Source organism: Microplitis demolitor, chromosome 9 (genome assembly GCF_026212275.2).
Source record: "Microplitis demolitor isolate Queensland-Clemson2020A chromosome 9, iyMicDemo2.1a, whole genome shotgun sequence".
Classification (NCBI taxonomy): domain Eukaryota; kingdom Metazoa; phylum Arthropoda; class Insecta; order Hymenoptera; family Braconidae; genus Microplitis; species Microplitis demolitor.
The window spans coordinates 10167105-10187847 of NC_068553.1; the positions used below are offsets into that span (position 1 = coordinate 10167105).

The following is a 20743-nucleotide window of genomic DNA, read 5'->3' on the forward strand; positions in this document are numbered from 1 at the left end:
CTTAGCCAGATTTTAAGCTATCGTTTTGAAATTAGTTTTAATTTGCAGAGAATTTGTTGAATTTAAAAGTCTATAAAACAAATTGCTCTATCTCGATCTATGTTGACTCTATCTGCTTCGAAACTTTATTTTTCACTTGTTTCATATAATTTTGTTTATAGTGAGAAAAAAACGGTTTATCGTGCGAAAAAGATGCATAGCACCCATCTTTTAGAAAATTTCGTTCTTTACGGCATTTTTTATTATACTTCCCTGCTAAAAAAATCCGAGAGATTCTTATAGCTGTATATATAAGGCCCTATACTTAACCATATATCATTTCTCATAGAACTCATTCATTCTCATAAAATCGCTATGGGAATGTATGAGAATCTATGAGATTTTCTAAACAGGGTGATATTGCTAAAGTGCACTGTTTATAAGATACAATCAGAAGAACATTCTACAGTAAAAAGGATTTATACTATATTAAGCTTACAATTTTTATACTGTGTAATATTAAACTACTCGTATCTCATAGATAATACGCACACCCCTATTTAAAATAAACGAGGGCCGCTTTGTTTGTCATTTACCGTTACCATTGATTCCAGCGACGCTAGCGAGACGATAGCCAGTGCCTCGTTTCATTTTTACGATGGACTTTAGCTATATATCTAGCTCATCAGGAAGATAGTTTAAAATCAATTAGAACATTCTACACGGAGAAATAAAAAATTGATCAATCGGGATAAAATCGAGAAACAAATTATTATTTTCCGATTGAATCTGATTAAAACTGATTGAGATATTTCAATCAGATTTAATCAGATTCAATCGGAAAATAATCGAAAATTAAAATTATTATTTTCTGATTGAATCTGATCAAAACTGGTTGAATTTTTCTCAATCAGTTTTGATCGGTGTCAATCGGACAGTAATTTTTAAAAAGTTATTATTTTCCGATTGAATCTGATTGGAACTGATTGAATTTTTCTCAATCAGTTTTTATCGGTTTCAATCGGAAAGTAATTTTTTAAAAATTATTATTTTCCGATTGAATTTTTCTGAATCAGCTTTAATCGGTTTCAATCGGAAAATAATTTTTAAAAAATTATTATATTCTGATTGAATCTAATTGAAACTAATTGAATTTTTCTCAATCAGTTTTAATCGGTTTCAATCGAAAAGTAATTTTTAAAAAATTGTTATTTTTCGATTGAATCTGATTGAAACTGATTGAGATATTTCAATCAGATTCAATCATAAAATAAAAAATATTTTTTTCCGATTGAATCTGTTTGAAATTCAATTGGAGGCCTCAAACATTCCTGAACATTTCTGATTGAAAATTCGTTTCTAACTGAAACTGATAGAATTCTGACTGAGTTTCAATCAGATTCAATCGGAATTTTTAATCAGGGTGTATATAAGGGTGTGCCATTTTGAGGCGACTTTTTTCTTTTTAACAAAAAAACAGGCTGAAAACTCGCAGGAAGGTGAGAAAAGAAGCCTGTTAAAAACGGAGCTGTTAATAATAATATTTAGAGATTGCTGTTGACCTGAGGTTTTTTTTACTTCCGGGTTTTCTTCCTCATTTTATATCTGTTATCACTTCTCCGTCAGGACAAGAAGTTTTCCTGAGTGGTAGCATTACTGCTTCCTCGACAGAATTTTGAATTGAAGCTATTTTATCTGGAGATCTGCCGTTAGGATGGTAAGACAACCCTTCGGCGTATTCTTCTGAGATTTTTTGTCGAACGATAACTGTTGTAATAATTATTAAATAAATGCATGCCAGGACTGGTTGGTGGTTGGGATGTTGGAAAAATACGCATATTGAAAAATATAACAATATTTTTATTTGTCACAGCACATAATATTACTGGGTTACAAAATTAAATCGTTTAGAAATAGGCACTATTTCTAATTTTTCATTTCCCATTCAAATAACAAGGGAAAAAAAATATTTTATTTTTTCATTTTTCTAGCTCAGCATTCGCACCTCTTCTAATAATAAGTCCATAGCATTATATTATCGAGAATTGAACGCTCTACAAAAATTGTTTCTTATCATTTTTTGATAAATCCATCCATTCAAAAGTTATTAGAGCTGGAATTCAAGTCTAAAATGAATTTCCAGATCTTTTTACTTTTCCAGCAAAACTATAAGACTTATCAAAAAATGTCATAGGAATCTTTTTTATAGACAATATTATTTCCTACAAATTATTTTCATTAATTTTTTTTAAATTCCGCATGGTTTTCTAGTTATTTTCATTTTAAAGCCAAACTCGTAAAAATAATAGTCTTCTAATCTATTCTGAGAACTTAACATTAAAATGAAAATAACTAAAAAACAATGCGGAATTCAAAAAAACTTCATTGAGAATAATTGGTAGGAAATGAAATTGTCTATGAAAAAGATTTCATAACATTTTTTGATCAGTCTTATAGTTTTGCTGGAAAAGTAAAAAGATCTGGAAATTTATTATATATTTGAATTCCAGCTCTAAAAACTTTTGAATGGATGGATTTATCAAAAAATGATTGGAGACCTTTTTTGTAGAGCGTTAAATTCTCCATAAGATTATGCTATGGACTCATTTATATAAGGTTAGAATGCCGAGCTAGAAAAATAAAAAAATTAAATATTTTTTTTCCCATGTTTTTCAAATGAGAAATGAGAAATTAGAAATAGGCACCTCTACATATTAATATTAGGAGCTCCGCTTTTAACAGGCTTCTTTTCTCACCTTCCTGAGAGTTTTCAGCCAGTTTTTTTGTTGAAAAAAAAAGTCGCCTCAAAATGGCACACCCTATATTTATGTATATATATACATATGCGAATGCTTATAAACTATATACTATTTGAAGTCCCGGAGGATGTATATGTACTTAACTGTACATTTACTCATTTTGGTATATTATTGAACCCCAACAAACACTCATACATTCTTACACACACGCACACACATATACTTACCTATGTTTCACGTATACGAGTTACAAGATGCACGTTACAAGATACGATTAACGCTCAAGATAAGGAGTTACAATATTTTTTTCCTACCGCGCCTAAAGAGGTTTTACTTCAAAAAGTAAAATTTAAATATAAATTCGTCATTATCTCAAAAACTATTAGTTTTTCATAATTTCGTCAAAGGACCTTTTTTCTTAAAGCAAATTTTCACTCAAAATAAGTACTCGAATAAATTTTTTTCCAAATTTTAACTCTCTCTTTCTTTGGCGAGCCTAAGATATCTGCCTAAAATTTTCGCGTTTCACACATTTTTTGTTAAGCCTTATAAACGATTTTTTCGTTATTAATAATTTGAATTCAAAATAAAGTGGATTTTCAGCCAACCCTAATAGTCATATCAAGCCATATATGACCATATTAAGCTATGTGCGATGATACATGGCCAATCTACATATATGGCCACGTATGGCTATATTTGGCAATACACAGTCATGTATGATAATATATGGGCATATCTGGTCATATATGGCCATGTTTGACCAATTCCCATACATGACCATATGTGGAGCACTCATATATGGCCATGTATGGTTCATTTTTCACGGGTAATAATAGAAATACTCTTAAAATATAAAATAACTCCGAAATTTATAGATTATTTTGATCACAATACAATAGAACTGATTGGGTTAAATTGTAATTAACAATGCATAAGTTTTCAGAAATGAATGCCCCATTCAATTATTTTCCTGATTTTGAACAAACTTTGAAGCCTACTGAATTATTGTGATAAAAAGTCACGAGTTTGAGTTAAAGGACTCAAAGTTGAAATTATATGCACTTCAAGAGTGATTGAAAACTAATTTTTACGAAAAAATCAAGTTTTTCGTCAATTTTTAAATATAGCGGAACCTCAACATGCAAACCCTTTCAATAAGACAATTCATAGATAAATTGAGAAAAATATAAATAGCGTGAAGTGGGAATCGAAACCAGGCCATGGCGGTATCACGTCAAGTGCTCTGCCAGTTGATTGTTTACGATCAAGATAATCGACTAGAGAATTAATGTAGAAAATTTCATTAGGATCCAATTAGAACTATAGATGCTATCGTGATGACAAAACCTGTTATAATTATAAGGCGTACAGGTACGTTTGAAACAACAAAAGTTATAAACGGCATACTGTAAAAATATAAAATAATTGTAAAATTTACAGATGTTTTTACCCGAGTCAAAAAACAAATTCCAGTTCGGACCTCAAAATACTACGTGAGGTTTTTGAGGGACAAGTTGGACTTTGGAGATTGAGAACTGTGTAGAAAGTAATTCCATTTTAGGCCTCAATGTTGTCCTTACGGGCGATTTTACATAATTGAGGGCTAAATTGGTATTAAAAAAATTTTGCGTGGGCCTCAAAATCCTCATAAAATAAAAGAATTTATTACTCCAGGTTTAGGCCTCAATTCCATCAATGACGTAATCAATATATATATATATATATATATATATATATATATATATATATATATATATATATATATATATAGTTTCCCCCACTTTTTTTTTATACAAAATTTATACTTAAGACTGAGAATCTCAGTATAATTGACCCATAAATAATTAATCAAGTATAAATTTGCGGAAAAATGACCGAAGCCTCTATAAAGTATAACAAATGAAACTGAATATTTATTTTTACTTAGTTTTGAAATGATGTACCCCACTTGAATTAACAGTCTTATCAGTTGCGACGATACAAATAAACTTATTAAATTAAACAATCGATGATCTAATACCTATTGAGCTATCTAATGCATCTATAAAAATTATTTGGTAAATACCTTGACTGAAATAAATCTTGAACTCTATTAATAAAATTTGTTACCAATTATATCATTCATTAAAATCGGTTTCTTGAAACAAACACACATTAAAATATAAAATAAAATAAATAAAATTTAAATCGTCTGCAAGACAATAAACTTTCTAATAATATTGCTTTGTTGCAAATAAATATAGTAATAATATTAAAAAACATGAGATTTTACTCAACCTTTTAATATACCTGAAAATTGAAACGTTTTTCACGGAACAAAAATAAAAAAAAGAAATGAAAAGTAAAAAATTTACTAAATGTAGATTTCTGCAATGCTTCGTATGTCAACTGAAAATTGCAGGCCACCCCCAAATACCTCTTTAGCAGTCAAATCACATGGATTGTTTTGATTTTCATTGCGGGAAAAACGTTCCAATTTTTAGGTACATGATTCTTATAAGCTTGTTTCAGTAGGTGAATCCTCTTCTAGTTCTTCCGCATTTATGGACCCATCTGCTTTTTTTTTTGATGGTCTTTTTCGGTTTGATATAACTTTATTAACATGTCTAGAAAACTCTTTTTCCGAAATATCTTCTCTTGAAATTGTCTTAGCCCAATCTGTAGATACACCACGGTGTATAAAAAAAGTAAGTAGTTAATTAACGTATAATTTAAATTAAACTATTTTAATTTTGTATATTCGAGTAAAATTTTAATAAAGAAACTTAATTACTTTAAGAATTATTAAAATTTTTAATTAACTCGATTGTTTTATTTGAATGAACTTATAACTTTATTAAATATAGGCTAAATATTAAATAATTAGTTTTTAAGTGAATGAAAATAAATGATTTTAAGTATTGCTTAAAATACTTATACAAAAGCAAATTATAACTAAATTAGGAAAACCACTTACCATAAAGCGCTGCAAATAGTTCAGGATTTATTCCAGGAACCCTACCTTTCCCTTTAGCAGAGAAAAGAATAATGTCTTTTTGGTACACTTCAAGAAGTGCCTCTGTTACTAAATGTTTCCAATCATACTCGGTTTTGGATACCTGAGCTCCTCTTTCAATATAAGCAATAGTAGCTTGTGGTAAATATATACGATGATTAGGATGAATTTTAGCAAATCGTTCATTAGCTGGTTCTAAATACTGATCTGGAAACTAAATGATTTTGATAAAACAGACAGTGGCGAGTAAAAAAAAATTTAGTATATACATTTAAATTGATATTTAAATTTACCTTATTAAGTTCTCGTGATGGTAATTGTGATCTTTTTTGTAACATATTCGCTTCTTCAGCAATTTCAACAATTTTTCGTAAGAATTTAAGATTATCTACTGTAACTAAAAACATTAATAAATAATTATTTTACATTATTATTGCATAAAAAAATTGAAATATTTAATTTAAAGTGATTACTCTTATCAGGATTATGAATTGTTTGCTCATTATTATCGTCTGCCATAGCTACTGGATTATTATTATGGGGTCTCCGAGAACATGCGATCTTATTAATACATTGATTGTAAGCTGCATTAGAGATATCAATTTTTGATCTGTTCTTTGCCCAAACTGTTATAAAAATAGATCAGAACTAGTCAATTAAAAAATTATTTTTAAAATCAAACTTGATAATTATAAAAAAAAATTAATTTTACGTAAAATTCCGTTATAAAGCAGTCGATTAATTGGAGGTCGTAAATCTTTTTTTTTTCCTTTTGCAGTATAATTACCAATATTATTTCCATATACTTCTAATAATGCAAGTTTCACAAGTTCTTGCCATTCTGAAAATCCTGGCTCGATTTGAGTTTTTTCTTCAATTTCTCTGACGCGAAGAGTTGGAAAATATATCTTAGCATTTGTCGTTATTTCTTTCTGTAAAAATTAGTGCAAAAGTTTTATTTATATTTTATAAATCAAATTATCTGTAAAATTTAATTTATCGAAGCTTCAAAATTATTCCATAAAATATTATATTTGATTTTCGCACCTTATTTTCACCTGGTTCCGTATAATCTTCAGGCATCTGCGAATAATCTTTATTAAGTAAGAGTTTATGATTTAAATTTAAAAATAGTATACATTAATATATAAACTAAAATATATCTAATTACTTGATAAACGTTAAGTGATGTAGAGTAATACTTTTGCTGTGCAACAAAAGCGTTTTTAAATCCTATTTCATACATTTTGAGAAACTCAAGATTCCGATCAGTCACTATTAATAGATTTAATGTAGTAATCTTTCCGAGGATTTATATTAGAGTGTAAAATTAAAAAATATTAATGTTATTTACCTTCATATTGAAAAAATGTATGTAATGCTCCAACGCTTTCTTTTAATGTGTTCTGTATTATTTTCTGAGGATCGTTTTCGTTAGGAATAAAATCAATACTGGATGTGTTTGAATTATTTTGTGATTTTTCTAATGAATTCGGTTGTATAACATGAGTTGAAGATGAAGTAACAATCGTTTCAATTACCGATGATTTGTTCAAGTTCATCTTGTCAGATGGTAGTGATTCACAATGATTAATATTTAATGATTGATTCAACCATGGCCGAAATTGACTTGAATTGCTTTTCTTGTTACCATCAGATACAGCACCGATTTCTAGAAATGTCATTTCAGAATCATCATCTAAATTCTTGATTTCTGTTGGTGATACATATAAAGGTTCATTATTACAGTCCTCGTCATGAAATGAACATGAAGGGGGATTGAAGCTCCAGCTGGAAGATACATGAGTATCAGGCACTTTAAATTCATTATTAAACAAGAAATTATTCTTGAACTCAGAATATAACCAGTTGTCATTTGGACAGTGCCATTTAGCAGTCATTGATTGTTCTGAGTGATCATTTCTTATCAAATTTTCTTCATTATTTATTGCATTTTGGGGTAAATTTGAAGATGGATCAGTAGTGTTACTGTTATCTTTCAACATCACCAATTTATTTGTCTCTTTTTTTTTTAGTAAGATATTTTCTTTGAATTTATTCCATTCTGTTTTTTTTTTTCACTGTCACAGCGAGGCCTCTTTTGATTACACGAATTTTCTACATCACTCTCAAAATTAAATAAAGACTTCTTTTGTAGTATTTTTTTTTCAGCGTCTTTAACGTTACATTTTATCGACGCTTTAACTTTTTTTTTAATTTGATCAATTTCTTTCTTTTTGTCAAGTACGGATTCATAAAACATTTTGGTTGATTCATCACATATGTTACCTTTGCTATCAAGACGAATACCCAAAAGATACTCTTTATCAGCTGAAATTATTAAATAATAGATTTATATAAATATATATATATATATATATATATATATATATATATATATATATATATATATATATATATATATATATAATTGCTATAATTAACGATAATAATGATCCTGAAGTCAGAAGACAATTAACAAATTTCAAAATTTTCTTTAACAATTTAATTTGAAAAAAATAAAAAGTAAAAACATGTAAATGTACATAATTTAAAAAACTATAGGTGCAATTTTTAGAAATATTTTTTTTTTCTTATAATTTATCTTTAAAAAAAAAAATTCAAAAATTATTAGACGTCTGCTAACTTGAGTATCATACGATAATATAACAACTGATGAATAAAAATTTAACCACCATAACGTTTATTATAATAAATGATGAGTCCCATGAACAACTCATCAGTAAATTTTTCAATGACACAAACATTTTATTACTACCATGCATTACTAACATCTTAGTTTGCTCATAACTTTGATTGAATGATTTATTTCAGTTCTATTAAAATTATGATCGGAAAAAAAATAAAAACTTTACTTACGATGGATTTGAATTATTTTAGCATCTGATTTTGTTTTTTCATGTGTTTGATGATCTTGCCATATAAATTTTACAATTTCACCTTCCTTACGTGATTTCTTAGGTATGTCACTCATTCGTATCACATCTTTGTACGAGGAATTAATCCACCATATCAAAACCCACATCTTACGAGGATATTTTTTATTTGCAGCCATACTTATTTATTAATCAAAATCGGTGAATTTTAGAATACAGTTTGCAATAAATAATATATTTTTGGGTTAATAAAATTTTTGTATCAAATAAATGAACAAAATAATAATAATAATAATAATAATAATAATAATAATAATAATAATAATAATAATAATAATAATAATAATAATAATAATAATAATAATAATAATAATAATAATAATAATAATAATAATAATAATAATAATGATAATGATAATAATGATAATAATAATAATAATAATAATAATAATAATAATGATAATGATAATAATGATAATAATAATAATAATAATAATAATAATAATAATAATAATAATAATAATAATAATGATAATAATAATAATAATAATAATAATGATAATAATAATAATAATAATAATAATAATAATAATAATAATAATAATAATAATAATAATAATAATAATAATGATAATGATAATAATGATAATAATAATAATAATAATAATAATAATAATAATAATAATAATAATAATGATAATAATAATAATAATGATAATAATAATAATAATAATAATAATAATAATAATAATAATGATAATAATAATAATAATAATGATAATAATAATAATAATAATAATAATAATAATAATAATAATAATAATAATAATGATAATAATAATAATAATAATAATAATAATAATAATAATAATAATAATAATAATAATAATAATGATAATAATAATAATAATAATAATAATGATAATGATAATAATAATAATAATAATAATGATAATAATAATAATAATAATAATAATAATAATAATAATAATAATAATAATAATGATAATAATAATAATAATAATAATAATGATAATGATAATAATGATAATAATAATAATAATAATAATAATAATAATAATAATAATAATAATAATGATAATAATAATAATAATAATAATAATGATAATAATAATAATAATAATAATAATAATAATAATAATAATAATAATAATAATAATAATAATAATAATGATAATAATAATAATGATAATAATAATAATAATGATAATAATAATAATAATAATAATAATAATAATAATAATGATAATAATAATAATGATAATAATAATAATAATGATAATAATAATAATAATAATAATAATAATAATAATAATAATAATAATAATAATAATAATAATAATAATAATAATAATAATAATAATGATAATAATAATAATAATAATAATAATGATAATAATAATAATAATAATAATAATAATAATAATAATAATAATAATAATAATAATGATAATAATAATAATGATAATAATAATAATAATAATGATAATAATAATAATAATAATAATAATAATAATAATGATAATAATAATAATGATAATAATAATAATAATGATAATAATAATAATAATAATAATAATAATGATAATAATAATAATGATAATAATAATAATAATGATAATAATAATAATAATAATAATAATAATAATAATAATAATAATGATAATAATAATAATAATAATAATAATAATAATAATAATAATGATAATAATAATAATGATAATAATAATAATAATGATAATAATAATAATAATAATAATAATAATAATAATAATAATAATAATGATAATAATAATAATAATAATAATAATAATAATGATAATAATAATAATAATAATAATAATAATAATAATAATAATAATAATAATAATAATTCTCTGAGCCCTCTGCTGTTTTGTATCTCACTGTTGCCAATATCTGTTGCGCTACGCCGCACCCGTGGATACTCAGTGGGTCCATCAAATGATCGAAAGTATTCGATCACCCACTTACTCTACATGGATGATCTGAAGGTGTATGCTTCTGATGAGGAACACCTTCAGACAGCCTTGAATATTGTAGGGGAGTATACCCGGGATGTTGGCATGGCTTTTGGGTTGGACAAGTGCGCGGTCGTTAATCTGGTGAAGGGTAAGTGTTCTGATGTGCGTGAGGATATCGAGTTAGTAGATGGGAGCGTCATTGACCATCTTGACGCCGGAGAGTCGTACAAATATCTAGGGATTGACGGGAGTCCTATGCAGGACGCCTCGAAAATCAAAACGACTCTCTGCAGCGAGTATGTGCGGAGACTCCGGAAAATCTGGTCATCAGAACTTTCCGGGAAAAACAAAGTCTCTGCAACAAACATGCTTGCTGTCCCGGTACTCCTCTACTCTTTCGGTGTTCTGAAATGGGCCCGAAAAGAACTCAGAGATCTCGATATCAAGACACGCAAAGTCATGAATATGAATCGGAGCATGCACCCTAAATCCTCCATCACCAGATTATACCTTTCCCGTCACATCGGAGGGAGAGGTTTACAGAGCTTGGAGTGTCTACACGATCGTTTGGTTTTGGGTATAACATACGAGGTTGTCAATTTCACTGCAGATGAAAACGACTTCCTTATGCAAATTGTTCATAGTCATGAGAATAGGCATAAGGGAACGTTTTTATATAAGGCAGCAATCTACGCGGCAAAATCCCTCGGTCTTGGAAGAGTAAACCCTCTTATCGAACTCCCTAAGGAGGAATTTAAGAGGGTCATCAGCAATGCTGAGCAACAAAAACTGCTCAGCACACATATGGACAAGTCCATGCACAGCGTGTTCTTTAAACACGTGCGTGAACATGGCTTGTCCGAGCAGCTGACGTTTTCCTTCCTCAGGTCAGCTGGCCTGATGTCTGAGACCGAAGGATATATTTTTGCCTGCCAAGATGGTGTTATCAATACTCTTGAATACCGTGCTAAAGTGCTCCAGATGCAGCTACCCGACACTTTGTGTAGGGTGTGTAAGCAACATCCTGAGACGCTTATGCATCTGTTGTCAGCATGTCCTGTGCTGGCAAGAAATGCATATGTCCAGCGTCACAATGCTGCTCTGCGAGTACTTTACTACCACCTAAGACATACTCACGGTATCGATAAAACACCAGTGCTGCCTTATCTGCCAGGAGATATTCCGCAAGTTGTTGAGAATGACCGTTGCCGTATTTATTGGAACGTGCCATTCGCAACAACGCGGAAAATCGATCACAATAAACCTGATATTGTGCTCTTTGATAAAACCGCTCGTGACATTTATGTTATCGAGTTCTCAGCACCTGCTGAGTATAACATCACGGTTAAAGAAGAGCACAAACACGAAATATATCAGGATCTCCTGTTTGAAATTGGCAAACTCTACCCAGGCTACCGTGTCAAGCTTGTCGTACTTATTGTTGGCGTCCTAGGAGGGATGAAACAGACTTTTGTGTCTGCATTGGCTAAAATCCCAACTTGTTCTCCGCAAGTTGAGTTTTTGGCATCGCGGATGCAAAAGGCTGTTATTCTCGGATCCCTCCGTCTCCTAAGGCAACGAAACTTGGCCTGCTGCGCATGCTGATCATCTTGTTGATGAAGCATCGCAGCAGTAATGATTTGGCGCTCAGGTGAGGCCCTCGGTAGAGTCGGACTACCGGGGATAACCCCCTGAGCATTTAACTAAAAAAAAAGAAATAATAATAATAATAATAATAATAATAATAATAATAATAATAATAATAATAATAATAATAATAATAATAATAATAATAATAATTATAATGATAATAATAATAATAATAATAATAATAATAATAATAATAATAATAATAATAATAATAATAATAATTATAATTATAATAATTCTGAGAATATTAACGAGGAAGTTCCAGAAGAAATGAATTTTTCCAATGATATTGATAATCTTGAGGACCCAAATGTGAACAACAATAATGGAGTCAATGAAAATGAATATGAAGCAGAAATTGATAGTGATTCTGACGGTCAATCAGAGCCAGAAAACATAAGTGACAGTGATGATGACGAGAATGATGATCTCGATGAACCATTGTACTTTGGAGCTCCAATAACAGTATCACAGAGTAATACATTAATCCTCACACTACTTATCGATCATAATATTACCCAATCATGTCTCAAAGATGTTTTGAATATTATAAATTTACATTGTCCTACAGAAGGACTTCGGCAAAACAGTTTATATAAATTTAAAAAACATTTTTCATTACAAAAAATACCATCGAATTCACACAAAAAACACTATTACTGCGCATCATGCTTGCGAAATCTAAATAGCGAAGGAGATGTATGTAGTGAATGCGTAGTAATAAACGATACTAAAAATCCATATTTCATTGAAATGTCTGTTAAAAATCAGCTACGAGAGTTGTTTAGAAGGCCAAGTTTTTATGAAGCTCTAAGACATCGTTTCGAAAGGAACCGTCTAGATGAAAACTCTATTACTGACGTGTATGATGGGCTACTGTACAAAAATCTATCTAGTCAAAATATTATCGGAAGTCCAAATAAGATTTCCTTTCTCTGGTATACAGATGGTGTACCAGTATTTAAATCGTCAAGCGTATCTATGTGGCCAATATATTTAACAATCAACGAACTTCCTTTCGAAGACAGAATCAAACAACAAAATATAATTATGCTAGGGCTTTGGTTCGGTAAAAAAAAACCCGAAGGTAACACTTTTGTTTCTAAATTTTACAGCCAGTTTAAAAAACTCCAACGGGGACATATATTTCAGTTGTATAATAATGAATCAGTTTTAGTACAAGCAGTTTTAATATTTAATACATGTGACCTACCCGCAAAAAGCCAATTCTTAAATTTCAAGCAATTTAATGGAGCGTATGGTTGCCATATTTATTTATGGCCTGGTGAAACTTTCTTTCTGAACGCTGAAAGAACTGCTCATACTCATGTATATCCCTATGTTGAAAATTTTCAACTACGAACTTCGAAAGACTCAATAACCCATGCCAGATTAGCGTTAGAGACAAATGAACCATACATGGGTGTAAAAGGCCCATGCTCTTTTTCTTTAATAATGCCTGATTTTATTACAGGATCAGCTATCGATAGAATGCATTGTATTGACGGAGGCATTGTAAAGAAACTACTATCACTGTGGTTCCAACCGACATATAGTAATCAGCGGTTTTCTTTAACTCAAGTCAAAGGCACTATAGACGAGCGTTTGACTTTGATTAAACCACCAAGATTTGTGCATAGGATGCCTCGATCAGTTGATGAGCTCATTTCACACGGAAAAGCATCTGAACTAAAGGCGTGGTTATTTTACTACTCTTTACCAGTTTTAAACGGAATAATGGATCCTGTATATTTTAATCACTATTGTTTGCTTGTATTGGGAATAACTCTACTAAATACAAATACTGTCACTAATGAGAGCACCGAGATTGCTTCAAATATTTTATTTAAATTCGTTCGCCAGTTTGAAACTTTATATGGGTTACAATTTTGCTCAATTAACATGCATATTATCATACATTTACCGCAATGTGTGAGAAATTTAGGACCCTTATGGGCCTATGTCTGCTACTATTATGAAGACTTAAATGGTAAAATTCTAAAAAACGTACATGGAACGCGACACATAGATTCTCAGGTTGCAACGTCACATATCCAATTATTAACGATGCAAAGATTTATAGATGAACTTCCAGAAGGTCCTATACGTAATTTCTGCTTTAGTCGAAGATATGGAGTGAAAATTTGTGAGAAATTAAGTGATAGCTGTTACAGCGTCGTCACCTATAAACGTTTTACTGATAATGCACTTCCGAATGCTGTAAGCCAAGCGATTGATCATTTGTCACCAATGCCACGAATACAAAATTACTTAAGGCTATTAAAAAAGAGTAAACTATACATATCACAGATGTATACGCGAGCTCTTCAAACCCAATCCTCATGTGTCTTATATAAAAGTGAAGGAAATTATCTCCTCGGCTCTATATATTGTTTTTTAAAACTTACTAATTGTCAATGCGAAAACAGATGCCAATGTCTAAAATTTCATTATGCTGTCATACAAAAATATTCAAATGAAAAAATTTTTAAAGCAATAGATAATGATGATTTACCTCATGAAATCTTTCATATATACCGGTGTTTAAAGCAAGATAATTTTATATTAGTATCAGTTGCTTCTTTAGTTACTGTGTGTGTTGAAATGTCTATTGAAAATTTACTATACGTTGGTATACCAGTTAATTCAAGAGAAAGTGAATAAATTAAAAAAATGAACATTTACAAATTAATTAAAAAAATATTATTAATGGTATTCTATAGCTTCTATTAGACTACATTACTCCAATCGTTCGATTCAAATTTATTTGACGTAATTAATATTTTGGAAATTAGTCATATATATGGATGTTTTATTATCCATGACCGTATATAATTATTTCATATGAATAACTATGTATACATATATATATATATATATATATATATATTTTAGTGTTTAGAAATAAGTAACAACAAATCATTATTATACACAAACTATAAGAATAAAAAATAATAAGCAATCTTATCCAAACATTTTTTTTTTAGTTCAATTTTTTTTTTTTTTTTTTTATTAATAATGCCATTCATTTTTCGAATTTTGTATTTATATACTATGATTATATAAGACAATATATAATCACATATAACATTATTCTTTTATGAGTTGGAAAAAATTTTATCAGTTATGGGTTAAGGACCAAAAATAATTTTTAAGAACAGTCGTAACGAGCTGTTGTCATAAACCGAACTTGTCTGTAATATAATAAATTAAATTATGCTTATTGATAAAAATAATATAAAAGCTACAAAATTTAATGCTCACTATAAAAAAATCATTAACCTGAAAGAACTTCAGAATCGATTTTTTCAATTAAAATACAAAATTTTATTGAAGACAAAATAATTGATATTGCATTCTATATTGTTTGAAAAATTTATTTTGTCGGATTTTGTGTATAAAAAAAAGTAAATACTCTAGGCTTTATTTTTTAAACAATTTTTAGGAGTCTATTTTTTTATTCAATTTACAACTAAGATAAAAGAAAAATTATTTTTAAGAACTTCTAGAGTTTGTCCAGGGCTATATAAAAACGAATAATAATAATAATTATTATTATTATTTTGAATAATTGTATTTTATTTTACATTCAGATTTTTATATTTTCTTTTTTTTTTTCAACTTGAAAATTTTCTAAGTCCAGAAAACGGTAATTTATTTTGTGAGGGTTTTTAGACCTTCGTTGGTATTTACAAACCGATAAAGAGTTCGAATTCAGACCTCATAATTCTCATTGAGGATTTAGAGTGCCAATATCGTATTATTTATCGTGCGGTAAATGAAAGATCAAAGGAATTGATATTTCTGAGGTCCAAACTGGAATTTGTTTTTTGACTCGGGTTCATTACAACAAAATATAATTGACGGAATTAGAATATAATGGGAAGTGCATGAATTATTTGCAATGAAAACCATTTTTTCTAATTGTTTTTCATCCTCAAAATAAAATTCCTGCAAAGTTTTAGCTCTTAATTCCAATCCTAAGTACTTTCCATTTGATTTTCAAGATTTCTCATTCAAAAAACACGTAAATCAAATTACTTTTTTTTAACTTTCTAATACTCAGCTGCGTTTTACGATATCGACGCGGTTTTGATCGCAAATTGTAGGGCATTTGGTGTTCTTCAAAAGTGCCCATAATAACTTAGCTGTAATTCCAGCTGTTTCACTTGTGTTCCCTGCGAAAGTCATTTTTCCTATGAAATTGACGTTTATTGTCTTGCAGAACGTAAACTAATGAATACATACAAAAAATGTGGGCGGGAATTTTATAGGAAATTTTATTCCCATTAAAAAAAGCTCTATGACTCAAGTCACTCAAGTCCATAGTTTCCAAGTTATAGGACTTTTAATAATTTGAAAAAAAATGATACTAAAAAAAAAAAAAAATGACAATTTTTATTTTATTTTTTCAATTATTAAAATTACATAATTTTTTAAAAATTAATATCTCGCTCAACCACCATTGTTGAAAATTACATTTATTATAAAATGTATGCATTATTTTGTTATTAAATTAATTTTTATAAATAAAGTTATAAAATTGCGGTTGTTGATTGCAAATAAAAAATATTTTAATTGTTAGTTGTAAATAACAGACGGCAGTTCGCGCTCAGAGCTTAGCAGAATTTTTCATCGAGATTTGTAAACATCATTTACTTCACTCAAATAATTTAAACGTTAATGATCATGAACTCTACTAGGACAATAATAAAAAAAATTTTTTTTAAATAAAATTCATTTGCATACTTGGCCAATGGCCGGCCGCCATTAATCGGCCGATGGTCGGGCGCCAATAATGGCCCAGAGTTATTAATTGTATATTCAGCTCTTCATGAGCTATTAAAAGTTGTCAACGACTGTCCGCTATTTATCATACCTCGCCCGGCGATGGGCCATCCAAGGGCCGGTTTTCAAACTTTGTACGGGTAAGAAAAGATGGAATTAAGTGTAATAGGAGACAATTTATATGTTAGCTCCAATATGACATGACATTTTTTTGATGATATATTAACCATTATATAATATATTTTTTTCGGCCATAATTTCATAAAAAAAGTACTAAAATCTTGGATAAAACAGCGATTTTCAAAATTTTACGATATATTGGATTTATCTCAAAAACTACTGGTTCTACGATATTGGCGCAAATAGCTTTCTTTGTAGAAAATCAAATTCCCTATTAAAAAAGTTTTGCACAATTCTCTTGCAAAATTAGTGCTTTGCGAGTAACCCGGGAAAAAAAGTTTTTATATAAACATATATATTCATATACAATTTATATATGATCATATAAAAAATATATAAAAATTGTATATGATTACATAAAAGCTTATATGATCTTATAAAATTCTTATAAGAATCCATATACTCTTATGAAGACTTAATAAAAATTGAAATTTTATATAAAGTTATATATAACTTTATTACATTACTAGTAGTCTAGTCAAGAAGTGAGTTTTCTGCTAAAAATCGTTGATATTCTCGTAAAAATATGGCGATTGGTGCATTGGATTCAGAATCGCATTCTGAGAAATGGGTATTTTTTTTTAATCCGCCATTAAAAATTTCATTTGTTATAAACAAAAAACGAAGAGACAAAAAGGGCGTCTCCATTTTTTAGCTATAACTTCAAAAATATTAAAGATATCTGAAGTTTGAAAAAAGATCCTAAAAGAGGAGAAAATACTAGTAAAGTAAGTCTCTATCCCTCAGTTGTAGCTCCATTATTTATAATTTTAATTTAACATTGAAAGTTCGACTCCAGGCGGCCGTTTCGGTGCCTGCGCGTCGTCGCCAAGCAAAGTATGGAAGACAAAATAATTTTTTTGTAACATAAAATATTCATTCAAAAATCTGAATATGGCTATAAATTTTTTTTTATTTTGGAAACTCTTGTTATATAAATAATGAACAAAATTCCGTTGTAATAGTTTATAAAAGTTTTTTCATTTGTTTATAATGATTTTTCAGGTATCGAAAATTGAAATATCCAGCTAATATTATTAAAAAAATTTTTTTTCCTAAATCTTTAATTTTGGTTGTTTTTGTACTTGTATATTGCATTTAGTAGTTTGGCTAAAAAAATTTTTAACATTAATTGTTTAAAAATTTTTTTATAAACAAATAGACAAATTTAATATTTTTGAAAAATTTTTTTGTCATATTGTTCTCTTGATAAAATAGTGATTTAAAGAAAAAATTTGTTTCTTAAAAAATTTTTTTCATTGTTTATCAGTATCAGTTAGTCAGGAAATCTATACTTGCTAACTGTCAAGGCTACATTTCTGTAAAAAGTTCATTCAATTCTGTAAATGTCTTCCAGGCTGCACAACTAGCAAAAATTTTGAGTCTTTGCTTTGAAAAACGTTAAGTAATAAATTGATAATTCAAAAACTAAATGAAAATAGCAAGAACAACATTAATGATTGGCGTAAGGTAGGAGTATAAGGTCTATAAAATCCAGCAAATGTACCCTTAATCGTGTAATAATTTTAATAAATAAAAAAAAATGATAAACAAATTGAATTGAAAATATAAAATATGTGTGAGTCGTCCAATAATTAGTTTGCAAAATTGCCTTAAATCATAAAAGCCGTAACTTCAATAGTTTAAAAGATATAATTATTTAAAAATTTAAGTGATGCTTTTTTTTCATAACAAACGCTTATAAAAATTGAACCATAATAGATATCAAGCATGTAAAAAATTTATTATACAAATCAATGAATTGTCTAAAAGATCGTCTTGAATGTTTAAGACCGTATCACCAATAGTTTAAAAGTTATAACAATTTATAAGTTGATAAAATAGTTAATAACTTCAACTTTGATGGGGTAAAGTATTCTAAAATTCAATAAAAAACAGAGAAGAATTTTTTTTATAACTTTAATGCACATGGCTATATTTGTAATTTTTTAAAGCTACGAAAAAAAATATAATGAAAATGGAAATTCGTTTATAACAAATTGTTTATAAAATCAACAATGAAAATTTCAATTAAAGAAAAATTTTTTTTCATAATATATTGAGAATTGAAAATAATGAAAAAAAAAAAAAAAATTATTTCTTAATAAATAATTAAAATGGTCGATAAATGAAAAAAATCACTATAAACGATTAAAAGAAATTTTTAAGAAAAAAAATTTTTTTTTAAAATCATTATTTTATTAAGAGAACAATATGACAAAAAAATTTTTCAAAAGAATTAAATTTGTCTATTTGTTTATAAAAAAATTTTTAAACAATTAATGTTAAAAATTTTTTTAGCCAAACTACTAAATGCAATATACAAATACAAAAACAACCAAAATTAAAGATTTAGGGAAAAAAAATTTTTTTTATAATATTAGCCGGATATTTCAATTTTTGATAACTGAAAAATCATTATAAACAAATGAAAAAACTTTTATAAACTATTACAACAGAATCTTGTTCATTATTTATATAACAAGAGTTTCCAAAAGAAAAAAAAATTTATAGACATATTTATTAAACATTTCTAAGAGATTTTATAAAAACTCAAGTCTCAGAAAAATTGGTTAATTAACAATTCTATAACTTAAACAAAAATCAAGCTAAAAATTTTTTTTATGCGGGACTATATCCTTTTCTTTAAGTGTCTAGATGACACTATAATTTATTCAGATTTTTGAATGAATATTTTATGTTACGAAAAAATTATTTTGTCTTGCATACTTTGCTTGGCGACGACGCGCAGGCACCGAAACGGCCGCCCGGAGTCGAACATTCAACGTTAAATTAAAATGATAAATAATGGAGCTACAACTGAGGGATTAGAGACTTACTTTACTAGTATTTTCTCCTCTTTTAGGATCTTTTTTCAAACTTCAGATATCTTTAATATTTTTGAAGTTATAAATAAAAAATGGAGACTACCTTTTTGTCTCTTCGTTTTTTGATTATAATAAATGAAATTTTCAATGGCGGATAAAAAAAAAATACCCATTTCTCAGAATGCGATTCTGAATCCAATGCACCAATCGCCATATTTTTAAAAAAATATCAACGATTTTTCGCAGAAAACTCACTTCTCGACTAGACTATTGATAAAATTTAATATGCTTATATAAGATCATATAACAATTTATATAATCTTATAAAAATCTTATAAGAATTTATATAGTTTTATGAGGATTTTATAAAAATTGATGTAATTTGATATAATCCCGGGAAAAAGTACTTATATAATCATATATAAACATATATGTTTATATATGATTTATATATGATCTGTAAGCAATATATAAAAATCATATATGATTATATGGAAGCTTACATAATCTTATACAATCCTTAAGGATTCATATACTTTTATAAGGATTTTATAAAAATTGATCTGATTTTATATAAAATTATATATTATTTTATAACATTAAAAAAAATCTAGCCGTCGGTTGACCCTGCGGGCCAGCCCCAAAACTTCCCGCTGTTTTC

At 27.2% G+C, this 20743-nt stretch overlaps 1 protein-coding gene across 18 annotated transcripts in view; it reads left to right on the plus strand.

The window, feature by feature from the left end:
- Positions 1–20743, plus strand: part of LOC103572023 (uncharacterized) — a 370788-nt gene that overhangs the window by 98138 nt on the left and 251907 nt on the right. For 2 of the 18 annotated variants that reach the window (XM_014443183.2, XM_014443182.2), the window contains exon 2: positions 13761–15101. The exons of the other annotated variants lie outside the window; for them this stretch is intronic. In XM_014443183.2, the coding sequence (XP_014298669.1) occupies positions 13778–14950 (1173 nt within the window). In that variant the 5' untranslated portion in view covers positions 13761–13777 and the 3' untranslated portion in view covers positions 14951–15101. Of the gene's footprint in view, positions 1–13760; positions 15102–20743 lie in introns of those variants that run through there. 18 annotated transcript variants of the gene reach the window in all.